At 44.4% G+C, this 17365-nt stretch overlaps 1 protein-coding gene across 2 annotated transcripts in view; it reads left to right on the forward strand.

Annotated features, from left to right (window-relative positions):
* Nucleotides 1-17365, forward strand: part of BMPER (BMP binding endothelial regulator) — a 260244-nt gene that overhangs the window by 178965 nt on the left and 63914 nt on the right. For both annotated transcript variants that reach the window (XM_065883649.1, XM_065883651.1), the window contains one exon: nt 2038-2374. In XM_065883649.1, coding sequence (XP_065739721.1) covers nt 2038-2374 — 337 coding nt within the window. The remainder of the gene's footprint in view (nt 1-2037; nt 2375-17365) is intronic.

The raw sequence follows: 17365 nt of genomic DNA on the forward strand, positions 1-17365 counted from the left end.
TCTTTCCTGCTTTTTACCCAATTCTATTTAATTGCTTTTTGGAACCGAGCTTCTTCTCCTGATCAAGAAATCTTCTCTACCATTTGCTTTGGACTGAGAATGCTTCCATTCCTTTCATTTAGCATACAGTGATTTCCATATGAGTCTTTCTGTTTATTTCTTGAGAAATCCAGTTTTAGACCACTGGTTTATTCTACCAATAACTTTCCCTAAAGCGGATCTGTAACTCTTGCTTGTGGCAGTTGTGTGTCCTACTCACAGGAATGCTGTTTGGCCAGGCTTCTCTCCCTTTGGACCACGTCCAAGAGAATATTGGCTTAAGGAATATTAGTGTTAGCATTTTACTTCTGAGTGCTTCTTGCTGATCTTATATCACTCTGACATTGCCTTATGCCAATTTTATATTCAAACAAGATCCATTCCATCCCTCCGTACCCCTTTCTCCTTTTTCATCATCACCATATCTCCCCAGCTTCTGAGTATCTTCTGAACACTTACTTGCTCATCAGGCTAGTATTGATCCTTCAGGAACAAAGGTAAAGTCTTCTAAAAAGAGTCATGTTGATCTTTCCGGAGGCTCAGAACAGGCTAAATCAAAGGTTAGGTTTTGTCAGAAATCCAAGAGGATAAGACTGAAAACACACAGCGGGGACACTTTCTATTTTTCTGTTAAAACACAGCTTTCTTTGTGGGCTGTCCCTCTTAGGAGACAGTGACACTGAGTAAGGAAGAGTCCTAGGGCAGAAATGCACCTCAACCTACTGTAGAGGTTCTCTTGGTGCTCATCCACCAAACTGGTACCTAGTTCACCATTCACTGTGGGGCTCAGGCCCTGCCAGGACATTACCAGGAGAACAGTAAGAGAAGCCTCCAACGCACACCTGAGACATAAAGAAAATGATAAAACCAGAGTTATCATTTGCTCTGGGTTGAGCCTCAAAAGACTTTTCACGAAACCCTCCCCTTTGTCTTATGGACAGTGTCTTCACATACAATATCAGGATGGATATGAGAACATTCCTTCTTGACCTTCTGGTCAGACTGATCTGTGATGTGTGACAGTGAAACCTGGCTGTCTGACATGTGACAGAAATCCCACTATTCAGTGGGGCCATTGGCTGGAGTAAATCCTAGAAGCTTTGGGCCAGCAGGTCTGGAAAAATATGAATGTTCTCAGAAATATTCTCCAATTGTTTAGATGGTCAGTTCAGCAAATCAAGAGGAGATTACATTCTTTACCTTGTGGAGTGAAGATTGTTTCCTTGGTGAACAAGACAGTACTGTCCTGCTGATTCTGTCCAGCACATGAGTAACTTTGGCCTGTGGGCTGGTAGCCTCCAATGCCTAGTCAAATTTTGAAGCTTATGATCAGCCTAGGCATGGAGGCCCCAACCTAGGGCTCATAACATCTCAACCCTAGGAAGCATGGATTGAACAGCTGGGCATGTCTCACAGATGACTGTAAAGTAACGAGGGGGCAAACATTTTCATTTGTAGGAGTGTTGTCCTTTGAAGAGGATGTATTCAGAAGCTTTATATTTATTACTTTAATACTTCCACTATAGCAAATAATTTGGAAATTTTCACTTGACACCTAGCATAATCATATGGGGGGATTATTGGATGAAGAAAAATGATACTAAAAAAACTATCATCTTTGTTGTCTTTCCATTTCTGCATTGTCATAGTCGTTGGATAAATGAAAACATGATTTGGACCAAGACAATTACTCTAGAAAAGGGCAAAAATATAAACCCTAGAGTAACATGGTCAATGAATAGTCATCTACAAGTCAAATTAGGGTACATAAGATATCATTATAAGGGCAAACTTTATACATTTAAAAAGTTCTAAGCCCCAATAATTGATTCATGTTATATCATACAGTGTTTGATGTGGTGAAATTAAAAGGTAATCAAGAATTTGGTGAGATCCTTAGTGTTCCTTGTTAGAGGATAGTCACATGTACTCTGTAAGAGTCTATACAGTTGGGAACTATTGGTGGACTCAAGAGTGGTTGATCCTCTTTTCCTCTAGGTTTGGAAATATCATGGGATGGAGACAGTTTTGTAGAAGTCATGGCTGCACCCCATCTCAAGGGCAAACTCTGTGGTCTTTGTGGCAACTACAATGGACATAAGCGTGATGACTTAATTGGTGGAGATGGAAACTTCAAGTTTGATGTGGATGACTTTGCCGAGTCCTGGAGGGTGGAGTCCAATGAGTTCTGCAACAGACCCCAGAGAAAACCAGTGCCTGAACTGTGTCAAGGGACAGTGAAGGTAAAGCTTCGAGCCCATCGGGAATGCCAGAAACTCAAATCCTGGGAGTTTCAGACCTGCCACTCAACTGTGGACTATGCTACTTTCTACCGGTAAGTACAGTGCCTTGGGGAATAGGCTTGGGTTACAGACCAAGGGTAGACTTGACCATGGAACAGAGGGTATCAAATCCCTTGGTGTACAAAACAAGGGCCCCCAAAGTGCAGTGTAAACACCCCTGCTTCTTTCTTCTCTTGAGACTGATCTCATCTTGACTCAGTCCCACATTATGTCCCAAATTAGGAAATTGAAGGGCATATTTCAGAGCTATCTCCTATAAGTGATTCTGTTTTTGTGTCTGCAGTTTCACTGGAAAGCTAGTGACTCTCTAGGATTTTTCCAGGTGTTAGCTTGACTCCTAAGATTGAGGAGTGCTTCCCAAAATCTGGCCTCAAATGCAGTGGTATAGGGCAGAGGTAGGAATCTCAGATCACTCTGGCTGCCTTTGGGTATTTGAGTGAGCTTGGTTATTCTAGATCTGAGGAAGAGTTCATCAGGTCTTTCTCATGGGCTCGCCCAGAACACATCTGCACATGGAAAACAAGGTGGTGAAGTGAGGATTCCTTGGATTTTAGCCAACTATGAGACTTTGTGTCCAGAATCAGAGGAGAGTAGAAACAGGGCTTGAGGATGGAGGAAGGAAAGTCTCTCATTAAGACCATGGATTCCATTTGTATTAAGCAAACCACTTTAATCATTGTCTTAAATGAACAATACATATTCATTGAAGTTACCTGTTTTGTGAATATAAAGGCAACACCTACTTTTACATAAAATTAACCATTATAATGTGCTAAAGATTTTTAAAAATGCCCTGTTTCACAACCCTGAGCTAAACATTGCTTTCAATTTGGCAAACATGTCTATACATTTCTGTATGCAAACTTGTATGTCTAGTGCAATATTTATATTATGTATCGACGATATATGGGAAAAAAAAAAAAAAGACCGTGGGTTCCATAACCTTTTCTAATTCTGATTAACCTCCTTCCATACAAAGCAACTGGTTACAAAGGAGAACTGGCTTTGACTTCTGTGCTACAAGCTTGCATTTGTGAGTTGTTGAGTTTGGCCTGGTTGTACTTCCATTTACTACACAATTCCATGAGGTTCAAGAGCTAAGACTGTATATAACTTTAACCACCGTGGATGTGGGAGGAAACATGAGATGAACACAGTCCAAAAAGGCCTTGTTTAAGTGATTTGCCTGTGCCTCTTAAAATGAGAAAGCTCCTGTGGTCTGAAGCCACAGAGAAGTTATTTTTACCCTTTAACTGCCACCAGTTTATTTCTCCTAGTTCTCGTTAAATGTGATCTTTTTTTATTTATTTGATCTTTGGATATAAAAGATAAAGTTCTATAAAGTCAGCTCAAAGTAGGGTGGAAAAAGGACTGTCCCTGTCATCACAAATCCCTGAACATGGCTGCATCTGCCAAACCATTTGGCTCCAACTCATGTGTTTAGTTCCTTCAAGCCATTTCCCGGTTGTAATTTGAATTCTCTGGGTTCCCTTCTTTCTCCTCCCAGCACCACCCCCTAGATTGACCTCACCCTTTTCTATTGAAATCAGAAGATCTTAATGCACTCTGGAGTGAACTAAGCACTTGGACAGACAAACCAGGCTTCATTTGGAATCTAAATACCCATCACTTGAAAGTCTGATAGGAAGCAATAGAGCACAGCAATTAAGAAGCTTGTGGTCTCCCAGAGCTAAAAATCCAGTCCAGCTTTACAACCTTGAACAGTTATTTAAGCTCGCTAAACCTTAGTTTGCTTATCTGGGAAGTGGGGATAATAAAGAGCCTATCTTGAAGAACTGTCGTTCAGATTCAATGAGACTGTGAACATAGATGCATGTGCTCAACCCAGTGCCCCCGAGCAATGTGCTCTATAACTGTTGGCTGCTATTGTAGCTTCTACCATTAATTAAATGATTAACAAGGGTGAGGCTTCTTTTGGAAGCTCCCCTACCCCACTTGTGGATTTGAATTGGACCCCTCTGTCTGAAATAGAGTGGAAAGGCTGTACTTCTCCCAGGACCCTAGCAGCCTACACCTTTGGTTTTCATCCCATTTCAAAGGAACGTGTTGAAAGCAAAAATTGGAGAGCAGGCCTGCAGAGATTCTTCCCTTTTTGCAAACTTCGATTTCTTTGCTCTTTGGTGATTTATTTTGTATTATGATCCCTGGACTGCTAGCAGGAATATGATGAGCACCTTGGCAGAAGTCGTGAGAAACGACTTTGACATGGACAGAGAGAATTGAAATTGTTAGGTGGCCAGACAGATGCTAACCTTCTGCTCTTGAAAGTTGCTACAGCGGCATGGTTGGGGGGCGGCGGGGGAGTCACTGTGTAAGGGACTGGATGCCTGAGTTTGGGGAGCTTATGAGAATGCTCTTGGGATCCTTGTGCACTGAGGTTTGGAGGATGGAGCATGGTGGGAGGTGAGCTTGTGTTCTGCTGTGTGTGGTGTAGGGACAGAGCACCCTTCCAGGCCAGCCACTCCCTGGAAGAGGCAGGGGAGCTCAGGAGGGCAGAGCTGGACAATCCTGACTGTCACGCACTTTGCTGATAATCTCATTCCCCAACCGAGAGGTTCACCTTCATGCACTTTCAAGTGAGGGTGGCCAATATTGGGTAGATCCTGGATTTCTTTCTTTCCTCCAAGCACGGATGTGGCAGGAGAGAGAAAAGAAACAAGGTCAACGTGGAAAGGGAGTTCTGTTCTCAGGGGATCTCCAGCAAGGAACAAACCTTAGGGAGCCTTTAGGAAGCAACGGACAGAGAATGCATCGGGCGATGCCAAGCCGGACGTAACCTCAACCCTGCCACTTTCTAGCTGTGTGGCCCTGGTAGCTTGCTGGGTTTCAGATTCTTTGCCTTTAGAATAGGTATGACAGCGACTGCCTGGTGGGATTGCTACTCCACGGACTGAGGTCAACTGGTGGTGCCACGTTGGTCCGTGATAGACAGGCCGTCCTGGCACAGTGTGCTGTTGTCCTGTGTCCCTTCCTCTCTATGGAGAATCTGGCCCGCCCCACCCCTGGCCACTTACATTTCTGATTGTCGAGATCTTCTCCTGTGCTCATTGTGGAGAACAGATTAGATAGAGTCTCACTGATGAATCTACGGAACGATTTATAAGTGAACCGTTTCTTTTTCGTGGCCTTGAATGAAATACAGTAAGTGAAGATTGCATTGCAAGCCTTTAAAAAAATTGTTCTTTTTGTCTTATATGAATAATATATGTTCATTGTATGACAATTAAGTAACATTAAAAAGAATAAAGAAGAAAATAGCCATCACATCACATTCCACACATGTAAATTTTTGCCTGTATATTTTATTGTCATTGGCGGACAATATGAAGCTTAAAACATAGTCATGACCTGTGTTTTAAGGGCTGTGATCTTTTTTATGACTCAATATAGGACTAAAGGGATTTGCCTTGATATCATGGAAGGTCATATATATAAATTGTATATGAATTTGATTCCTTTCATTTTCCCCTTATCCTTCAAAGAAGTATCTGTACTTACCTTTAGGACAAAGAATAAAGTTGCGTAATATACAAATGCCACCTTCCAAGTACCATTGTGTTTGTAACTTAGAGAAGGGAGAGGATAAAGGAGGTATTTCTCTCAGGAAATGTTACCTCTTTTGGGTTTCCTTAATCATATGACAAGTTCCAGAGGGAAAATTCTATTATAAATATGAGATAGCTCTTCTTATAAGATCAAAATAATAATTCTAATTTCTCTGAATTAGAGTTTACTTTTGAGATGTCTAGGACTTAGAACTCTTATTTTATTTTGGTCTTTTACCCAGTTCAAAAATTTTAATAGTAAACTGTCCATTGTCTAAAACCTTGAAAAACTTCGTAAATGAATAAGAAATGACTCCATATTAGCCAAGACTTTCTTTTTCTCTTTTGGGAAACTTTTTAAGATTTGCTCATTTTTTCTTCGCACATCAGTTCCACCCATCATGGCCTCATTTGCTATAAAAATTAAAGGCTTTGTGATCAGCATATTGGCTTCATTAACTCATTGAATATGTTTGGATGCAAAATAATTTAATCATGAATCACATAAAAATTTTAACTGGCTACATTGATAATGTGTCTTAAGTCCTAGAGTTGCTAATTGACTTGTCCTCAAATTAGATAATCCCCTTTGCAAATCTGCATTGGCCGCCGCTGGTGTGTCACAGAGACATTTCTTGTAGCAAGGGAAGTAGTTAGTATACTGTGGAAACATGAATGTGAAATCATTTCAATTATACTTGGATTCACACATAGGCCTCCCTGAGGAGGAGATGTTGTCTTTGGGTCTCTTTTCTCATTTCTTTGTTTTCACCTCCCTCCCCCAGCCTCACGCTGCCTTCTCCATCTGTGTCTTGGCTGCCAACTGGGAAATCTAGGAGGAATAAGCAGCCCCCCATCCTGTAGCCTCCCTGGTGGTCCTCAGCAGCCAGTATCGAATCCACTCCCCACCTTGAATTCGGGCAGGCTGACGAGACCAGTCTTGGCAGCCCCCGGGGGCGCAAGGAAGCCAGGAGATGGGTTGAGCTATGTGGGTCACGCTGGGGAGAGAGAAGACCACCTATACATTGGGCTGGTGTATGAAGCACTAGCAAACTCAGACCTGAATCTTGGATGAAGTAGTTGCAAGTGAGTGTAACTTGCTAGCAAAGCAGACCTCTCCAGTCAAGGCAGGCCCACATTTCAGAGAAGCCAGGAAGATTAATGTGAACTGCAGCAAAGCCCAGGCCTTTACAGACCACCGTCGTCTCAGGACTGTTTTCCTCTCCCCACTCCCCTTCATGCAGTATAATTCCCCGGAGCAAAAACTCTGTTCACTTGTTCGGTTTGGGTAAGTGTCTGGGGATTCCCAGTCTAGGAAATGTTCTTTTCTTTCCATGCAGTGTTGTTTTACAGCTATAAGGAATTGAAGGAAGGCCAGGGGATTCACAGATGTGTCCTTCCCGCTGAGGTCCTGGGAGGTAGGTGGTGGGAGGTTGTGCAGGAGAACGCTGGAACTCCAACAGCACAACGGTGTCGGAGATGCTGGCGCCTGGGGACTGCCAGTGGCTTCCTTCCAAAGGAAGATCACAGCCTTTGTGGATGACCCACTTTGGGTTTTCCTATAAAGGAAACTCATCATTTATTATAAGGCAAGAGGAGAGATGCAGGCAAGGATACAGACTTTATGTGTGTGTGTGTCTGTAGGAGAAAATCATATAAAGCTAACTGCTGTTCTATAATTAAAATCAAGCCAATCTTCCCTCGCTTCAAAGGAGAACGTGCTTGGAACATTTCTGTTTACAGCTTTTAATGATTTGCCTCAAATTGCCATTAGAACTAGGGTCCTAAATCAAATGAGATATTCATTTTAAAGTGTGATGTTCTAAACCTGCCTTTTTATTTTTCCTTTGGCAAACTTAGCTTTTAGGATGAGCAGCCACTCTGAATATGTAATAAAGGTGACACCAGGTGGCAGTAGACACCTCAGTTGTACCACCGATCAGACTTCAGCCCTTACAAGTCCAACCTTAAAGTTCAAAATGTTTTCCCTACTCAGTAGCTCTCACACTCTCACACACTCTCTCTCTCTCTCTCTCTCTCTCTCTCTCTGTCTTTTAACTTATGCCCTAGGCTACTCCTTCACTGTATCTAAATATACAATGCACATTCCTGCCTCTGGGTCCATGTCTGTCCTCTGCCTGAGATGCCTTCATTTTCTACATTGATTTAAGCTGAAAGCACAGCTCAAGTTTCATCCCAGACCTCTGTAAATGTTTTTTCTTTGGTTTCTTAGAGATGCTGATTGTGTTTATCCTTATTTAGTGCATATACTATATTGCACTGCTGTCATCTCTTGCCCGCATTGGATTTTAGGTTCACTCGGGAATGGAAAATGTTCTTTTCTACCCTTTTGTATTTCACCCAGCATCACCCCTGGAAGGTCTGCTTTGGAGAAAGTTTTCTTAGCTCCCTTCTTAGCCTTTCTGTCATCTTCATCCTCTCTGATCACCTTGTGACTTCTACCCCCAATGCCAAGTCCATCTTACATCTTTATCCCCACACTCGTTATACACTTAAAGTCAGAATGTGCATACATTTCTGTCCTTTCAGGGAATAGACTAGTCAGAGCAAGCGGAGCCTCTGGTCCATCTTTGATGCTGCAGGAGCTATTGGCTCTTCTTATGCATGAGTCTACTATTGTGACTGCCAGGGGCAGGCCTCTGAATCTCAGAATCCACCTCTGCCTGTTAACAATTCTCTTGTAAGCCACTTGGACCGCCTGGATCCTCTTCTATCCCTTCTATCTATAGATGGCTAGTGTTTGGCCTTGCCATATTTTTTGTGTGGTATTTTGATCTATAGATATTTCTGCATTGACCTCTTCCACCATCCTGTCCCATGGAGTCATGGACTGGCACTGACTCTTCCTGGTCACAATGTGTGACACTGTTCATGGGGTATTTCCCCTCAAGGAAGTTCACCTGAGCTTTTGGTGTCCAGAGTTTTTATTGGGACTCAATCACCTGCTGCCTGCTGCCTGCATGGCTGACCTTCTGTAGCCCCTCCCAGAGGTCATGCTAATGCCTTTAGTCTCCAGCTCCTCTGGAGGTTGGAACTGTTATCAGATGGCCCAAAGCCCCCATCATAAAGCACACTGTTAGAGTGTCTCCTGGCCAAAGCACCCAGGCAAAAAAGGACAATCCTGTCAAGCGGTGCATTCCAGAGGCCTAGAGATCACTCCCCAGGAGCTAAAGGCCAAGGCCAGACTCTCTTTGGGCCAGGTTAATTCTTTACTACACAGCCTGCCTGGCTCAAGGTTAAATGTAATTTCAATTTGATTTTAATTTTAGCTTTGAGTTTATTTTCAGCATAAACTTCCCGGAAACCTGCAGTGTTTCTCCTCAGAAAATTATATTTTGGATTGTAATTAGATGGGGCTCTTGAACACAGATTTGAATGAGTGTCACTGTAGCAGGTAAAACACTAATTATTTTGTAGCATCTCTCTTGGCTGCTTAGGGGACTTAGATTACTCCTTAGTAAGCAGGAGACTGTCTGGTGTAGCTTTATTGTATTTTCGTTATCGATGGGTATAAAGCCCTTTCTATCCATGAGAGTGACAGGGGTGGTGGCTGACATGAGGAATGTTTTCCTCATGTCATTGTTGAGCTAACTGGGACACTGAGAGGTGAGGGGACTCATTCCAAGCCCCCCCGTGGGGCCTGAGCAGCCAGCCTGACAGGACACTTGGTCTCGGGTCTTTGTCAGGGAACTTGACAAGAGCTGCTAGGGCTGCTCTCAGAGTCCATCACTCAGGTTTTTAAATATCCTGCTTTTGCCACGAGCTTTTGGAGGAGGATTTCATCAATTACTTAATTCACTCCTTTTACAACTTTTGAGTGTGCACCTGCTGTGTGCCAGGTACTGCTGTAGGTGTGGCGATTTGGGACTGAACAGGAGAGACAAAAGTTCTTCCTTCAGACAGCTCACTGTCTAGTGTGGACAGACAGCGATAAATAAGAAACCAGGTCATTGCCAATTGTGAGAAGAGGAATGGGGGAAATAGTGTGATATGATAAGGTGGGCTGGGGGTGGCCAACTTGGAACAAGGTAGACAGGAAGAGCCTTCTGGAGGTGTGCTCCTTTGAGTGGAGCCCACCGTGTGTGGGAAGGACGGGGGTGGGGAGGTCTGTCATGGGCGGGGGAAGGGCAGGCCTCTATGCTGGGAAGAGTATGGCCTGTTTGCAGACCAGAGAGGAGGCTGCCAGTACTGGTGCCTTTAGAAAGTGCTGGGTATGCTACCAATCACTGCATGAGCTTGGAAGCAAATTCTTTCCCTGTCAAGGTTCAGATGAGATCGTGGCCCCAATCAGTACCTGGAGTGCAATCTTGTGAGACCCTCAGCAGAGTCCATGCCTGGACTCCTGATCCAAAGAAACAGAGCTAATAACTGCGTTGTGTTTATTGTTTACATTTATTGTTAAGCCTTTCCTGTTTTCCTCATTCAGTAAGTTTCATTTTATTTCATTCTGCATGTAGTTTTGCAAGCTGGTGTAAATCCTTTCTGGAACAAGTTGAGGAATAAGCGACAGTGGCCACGGGTAAAGGATCTAACACCTCCAAACTTCTATTTTTTGTGTGAAATAGAGATGATATCATCACCAACAGATTGGTCATGAGGCTGAATGAAGTTTCCCTTGTAACGCCCAGGTGGAAACACCAAGGAATCTACTTCCCTTGGCCACATCACCAGTGTGGTCTAGTGGCATTCCTCCTTGAGCCCCGTGGTTTCAGGTTGTTCTATAGAAAATTAAGGTATGCAGTTGGATGCCAGAATGCCTCAGAACCGAGAAAACCTGGGGATGGGTGTCCTCAGAGATGGCCGTGTGTGGGCTGGCTTCCGTCAGGCCACAGACAGATTGGTTGAATCTTTGATGTGCTGTGAGTACAGCCCTGTGACTCAGTGAGGCAACAGGGACAGGAGCAGCGCCTTGTGAAATCAGCCGGCATCCTGGCAGCATCATGGGTTTCTCAGAGGTGGCTTGCTGGCCCCTGTGCTGTGCTGGGAACTCAGGGTTGTACTGTGCTGGACGGCCATCCAGGACTTTTTGACTATTTCTCAATCAAGCTGGCAAAAATTAAAACTGATGGAGAGTGTGCAAATATGAAATAGGAGGGTGGCTTTTGTGATCCTGGATCCTCCTACACATGGAAATCTTATAGTCAATCTCAATTTTCTTCTGACCTGGCAAGGAAAAGGAACAGTAGGCTTGAGCACAAAGGCTTTCACAGGGGCCGGTGTTTCTACTACAGACCAAATATTCAGAAGTGTGTACGTGTTTAAAAAAAAAAAAAGACTGGGGCTTCCCTGGTGGCGCAGTGGTTAGTAGTCTGCCTGCCGATGCAGGGGACACGGGTTTGTGCCCCGGTCCGGAGGATCCCACATGCTGCAGAGCAGCTGGGCCCGTGAGCCATGGCCACTGAGCCTGCGCATCCGGAGCCTGTGCTCCGCAACGGGAGAGACCACAGCAGTGAGAGGCCCGTGTACCTCAAAAAAAAAAAGACTGGGTGTAGGGGCAGTTTTTTTGTTAAGGAAGAAGATGCTGAATTACTATTTTTTTATATCCATGGGTCTCTTTTCTAGGCTAATAGTCAATTATTCATGTCTAGGAATCAATGAAATCAATCAATAATAAATTAAAACAGGTATATATTACCTATTGTAAAAACACACACACACAGATTATTTTGTAGTCAGGATTCATTGATTAAATAATTCACCAGGCGCTGTTCAAGGTGCTGGATGTATGGCAGTGGTTAAGATAAACGAGTCCTCTGGCTCACAGAGCTTGCAGTGTAGGCTAGTGGGTGAGAAAGACAAGTAAACAGGAATGTAGATAGGGAGGGATGCAGTTTTGATAGAGGATGTACAGGATGCTATGGAAACCTGCCGGGGGAGTGGCTTCCTGGAGACAGTGACTTCCTAAGCTGAAACCAGAAGCATATGTAGGGTTTAGCTGCATAAAAAGGAGAAGGGGTTTGGGGAAGAGAACAAAGGGAAAGATCCCACCCACGGAAGACTGCATGTTCAAAGCCGTGGAAGCCAGCAAGAGCCTGGCACAGGCAGCTAACAGATAGATGTTGCATGGGGCAGTGTCATAAACTAGGGAGGTGTGGAAGATAGGTCAGGAGGCAAAGGCCACAGCCAGATCATTAGCGTTTATGCCCCAGCATCCATCAGACACGAAGGGGGTGCACTGTAGTTTCTTTCAGCCATTACCTGGGAGCAGGTCATACTGGGCATTGGTTCAGTAAAGATGAAGACTTTTCATTTATTCCTCATTCGTTTATTTCTTAGTTTCTATACACCTACCACGCATTCTATGCCTTAGGTCGTGGTTCTCAAACTTTAGCAGGAATCAGAATCATTTAGAGAGCTGATTCAGTGGGTCTAGGGCAGGGGCTGAAAATGTGCACTTTTAACAAGTTCCCAAGGGATGCTGGGACTCGGGGACCACACCTGGAGAACCTCAGCACGAAGTGGAGGAATTAGAAGAACTGCTTCCAGCTGTTTGTGGGTCCCCAAGGGGATGCAGTTCTCTGAGACTTGGTCTACTCCAAGACCATTTTATGGCTGGTGGGGCTTATCTTTCTTTGTCCTGTACAGTCAACCTCCAAACATTAGAGATGAGAACACAGAGTGGGTCCGTGGGTAAGGGATTAGGAGCTAAGCACATGCCCACCTAAAGTGGTCATTGGAGCTCAGTGGCATTTTCTTGGTGTGTTGTTTAAAGTACAGGCACCAAATGGAATACTGCTCAACCATAAAAAAGAATGAAATTTTGCCATTTGCAGCAACATGGATGGACTCGAAGGGTATTATGCTAAGTGAAATAAGCCAGACAGAGAAAGACAAATACTGTATGATATCACTTATATGTAGAATCTAAAAAAATACAACAAACTGGTGAATATAACAAAAAAGAAACAGACTTACAGATATAGAGAACAAACTAGTGGTTACCAGTGGGGAGAGGGAAGGGGGGAGGGGCAATATAGGAGATTAAGAGATGCAAACTAGTAGGACTAAAATAAGCTACAAGGATATATTGTACAACACAGGGAATACAGCCAGTGCTTTATAATAACCCTAAGTGGAGTATAACCTTTAAAAACTGTGAACCACTACACAGTGCACCTGTAACTTAAATAAGGTTGTGCATCAACTATACTTCAGTTTTAAAAATGGAAAAAAAAGAAAGTAGGCACCAAAGTAAACCTTTTTTTTTTTTTTTTTTGCGGTACGTGGGCCTCTCACTGTTGTGGCCTCTCCTGTTGCGAAGTGCAGGCTCAGCGGCCATGGCTCACGGGCCCAGCCGCTCCGCGGCATGTGGGATCTTCCCGGACCGGGGCACGAACCCGCGTCTTCTGCATTGGCAGGCGGACTCTCAACCACTGCGCCACCAGGGAAGCCCCAAAGTAAACCTTTTAATGTCTTGTTTTATAAGCAAAGAAGCCCTGGTCTTACTGCTTCCTATTTGTAAGGCCAGGCCCAGCAGAAGTGTTGAACTTGTTTGACTGAGCCATTTGTGAGCCAGAATTAGAATCCAGAGTTGGAGTTCTCCTGGCCACTGAAATACTTTTCACAGTGAGCTGGGAACCGCCGCGGTCACTTTGAGATGAATGACCCGAGGCCCAGCAAGTGCCCACCCTGAAGAGAAAGCTGGACACCGTGCAGTTCTGTTGATGAACCGGCCTGAAGCCGGTGTTCTGTGCAGAGGCAGAGCTGCCCAAATCTTCCCCTCCCCCAGCAGGCAGAACAGACAGGCCCGGAGCTGGGGGCCAGACTGGTGAGCCCAGAATGGCCAACAGGATGTATCTGTAAAAGTCTGCTTCCTTTCTGCCGGCTTCAGGCTTTTAAAGAACCTGGTCAGCGGGCACAGAGAATAGAGAAATAAATGCTTTACAAGGAAATCTGGTGACGATACTGGAATTAATAATTCTTTTAACATGAAAGAGCTGTTCTCTGTGATCTTTACTGTCTTACCTAGTGCTGGGAGTTTAAACAGATGAGAGGATGAGCTAGCTGGTTTCTTCGTTGTATCCCAAGCAAATGGCCCATGTGTGAGCATGAAGGTAGGATGCATTTGAGTTCCTCAAAGAATATGGGCCAGAAGACCTTTCAGAACCCCTGAAAGCTTTTCCATATGAAAAGGAAACCAGGAAATTGGAATCTTCATTTTGTCTCTGTGATCAAAGCCAGGGAGGAAAGATATTAAGCAGATACTGACCTGTAGTTTTGTGGCCACTGTTAGGATTTATTGACTGAATAGCAAATAAGGACTGCAGGAAAGCTGAGGTTGGTATTTACTTGAGGGGAAGGAAAGATTTGGATTCAGAGGTTGACTGAAAACAGAGGCCTGCATTACTAAGGAAATAAGTACATGGGCTTCAGTAATAGGAGGTAACGACAACCATGTTAACAGCATCGATCGACTCTCATTATGTGCCTGAAACTCAGGGAAGCCTAACAGTATTTTACAGTGTTAGTAATAATGGGCAATGCCATGCGAAGAGGAGGAGTGACAGCTTACATGTTTGCATGCTGTGTGCCAAGTGACCGCCAAGGGCTTTCCCTGCATATAGTGTTGCATTTGTGTGCATGAGGAACACGAGCGTAAAGGAGGTAAGAATATCACCCAAGGTCACCAGGCAAGAAGGAGGCAGAGGGCTTCCCTGGTGGCGCAGTGGTTGAGAGTCCGCCTGCCGATACAGGGGACACGGGTTCGTGCCCCGGTCTGGGAAGATCCCACATGCCACGGAGCGGCTGGGCCCGTGAGCCATGGCCGCTGAGCCTGCGCGTCCGGAGGCTGTGCTCCACAGCGGGAGAGGCCACAGCAGTGAGAGGCCTGTGTACCACAAAAAAAAAAAAAAAAAAAAAAAAAGAAGGAGGCAGAGCCAGGATTTGAGACTAAATCCGTTTGACCCAGAGACTGAATTTTTGACGATTACCACCGTGATCTGGTATTAGCTCCTCCTCCTAACCCATTCCTAACCCCAAATTGTTTTCATTTTCTTTTTAATTTAATTATTATTATTATTTTATTTTATTTTCTGGCTGCGTTAGGTCTTCGTTGCTGCGTGCGTGCTTTCTCTAGTTGTGGCGAGCGGGGGCTACTCTTCGTTGCAGTGCACGGGCTTCTCATTGCGGTGGCTTCTCTTGTTGTGGAGCATGGGCTCTAGGCACACGGGCTTCAGTAGTTGCAGCACGCAGCCTCAGTAGTTGTGGCATTCAGGCCCTAGGGCCTGTGGGCTTCAGTGGTTGTGGCTCACAGGCTCAGTAGTTGTGGTGCACGGGCTCTAGAGTGCAGGCTCAATAGTTGTGGCACACGGGCTTAGTTGCTCTGTGGCATGTGGGATCTTCCCGGACCAGGGCTCAAACCCACATCCCATGCATTGGCAGGTGGATTGTTAACCACTGAGCCACTAGGGGAGTCCTTGTCTCCATTTTCTGAACTGAGCTAACACTCAGTTTTTGCGAATGTTTCATATACTCCTTTTTTTTTTTCATTTTGAGGGATTTTTTTTTCTTTTAAAAGATTTTTTTTTCTCTTGAGCAAAATCATCTGTTCAGGTTCTGGAAGTATTATGCTGGCTGAATTTTAAATAGAGCGATTTCATCCTACTGGTCTTTTAAAGAAAAATGTTTGAATTTCAAAATAGTGACCATTTTCTACTCAAAATGTTTTCTGGTCCACAGTAATAATTCTAGAGACAAGAATGCCTGACTCTTCTGTGAAAGGCTGATTTCATTATGGAACTGAGATCCTAGATTCTAATGCTGTGTGCCTATAAAGTATTTCCTTGTTTTTCATCTTCTTTTCCTTCTTTTTGCTTTTAATGACTGTTTAGAAACAGTTTCTAAAGAAAGAAACATTCTTATTTCACATCTTGCTTGAGATGTTTTGATTGATGTGATACTAGTAACTCAGTGATTCTTGATTTTGGGGAGGTCACAATCCTTTTTGAGGTTCTGATGAAAGCTAAGGGTCTCTTTTCCAGAAAAATGCATGCCCGCTTGCACATACAACAGGGAATTCACCTAGGGATCAGTGGACCCTCAGTTAAGAAATCCTACCTCCTTCCTCCCTCCCTCTGTACCTTCAACTCTTCAATAAATAGTTTTTGAGCCTTGTTAAATGTCAGGCACTCTTCTGTGTGTTAGGATTACAGTGGTGAATGAAATAGACATGGCTCCTGTCTTCGTGGAGTTCATGGTCTGGTGAATAAGGAAGACGGTAAACGAGTATCCTTACAACTAAACATGCTGTGATGTCTGTACTTGAAGGAAAACTTCAGTGTATAAGATCATTTCATTGGCGGGTCAGATCCCGTAGGTTTGCGTATAGGGGAAGGGGGAGGCAGATGGATTGGAGAAGGACATCCCCTGAGGAAATGATCTTTGAGCTGAGATCAAAAGGATGGAGAGCAGTGAACCACTCTGAGAGACAGGAGGAGAGGGCCCCAGCCAGGGAGCATTGTGCTGCATTCATGAACCTCTGAAATGCTGATGCAGCCAGCCCCCTGAGCTCCCTGCGTGCCTGTCCCAAGGAGCTCCGTGTCCTTCCTGTGTTATACTCTCAACGTAGTGAAGTCCATTACACAGAATCTCACCTGTCAGTGATTCATTCATGCCATGGGTCAAATCATATTTCCCCTGAAGATCCATCTCTCTCATGGAGCTTTAAAGTGGGTTTTTCTTTATCCTCAAGGGATACCATACCACTGAGTCTCATATCTGAGGTAGTGGCTTATTTGGCTTGCCCTGATATGCTCGGAGTCAGGACCGTGTTCTTTTTCAGAATACATCTAGGATGATGAAGACACACCTGCTACACACGTGGGTGCACACGCACAGGCACACATGCCCAGCTGTGTCCAAACGCCCCAGCACACATTGTATGACATACGCGTGTCACTACACCAGCGTGAATTCAGACTCTTGCTATTCAAAGCACCATCCTTGGACCAGCAGCATTAGGAGCTTGTTAGAAATGCAGGCCCTCAGGCCCCACCCTAGCCCTTCTGAAATCAGAACATGCAGGTCTGACAAGGTGCCCATGGGATTTGTGTACACACTGAAGTTTGAACACTGCTGGTTTGATCGCCTTTTCCACTCTGGCCCGGTCCGTGCTGTTGAATAGTCTTGTCCAGATGCTTCCGTTTAGAGCTTGTAGCACATTGACGAGGATGTGTATATATATACACATATACATATGCATATAATTTCTTTTTTCAAAGAAAGGAGTTCGGGTAGCTGTGCTGTGGGACAGTTGTAATTTGACTCCAGTGTTTAACAGATGTAAGTACTCACAGGGGGCTGAGGGCACACCATCACACTTCTGCAAAAGGCATTTTCACCTTTTCATGGGCTGGTCACCTGATAGCCACTGGCGTTGTTCTTCATTCTTTGCATCAGATGGAAAGTCTCTTAACGGAAGTTTTTGAAGTGACTGAT

The sequence above is a fragment of the Phocoena phocoena genome, chromosome 9, assembly GCF_963924675.1.
Source record: "Phocoena phocoena chromosome 9, mPhoPho1.1, whole genome shotgun sequence".
In the NCBI taxonomy this organism is placed as follows: domain Eukaryota; kingdom Metazoa; phylum Chordata; class Mammalia; order Artiodactyla; family Phocoenidae; genus Phocoena; species Phocoena phocoena.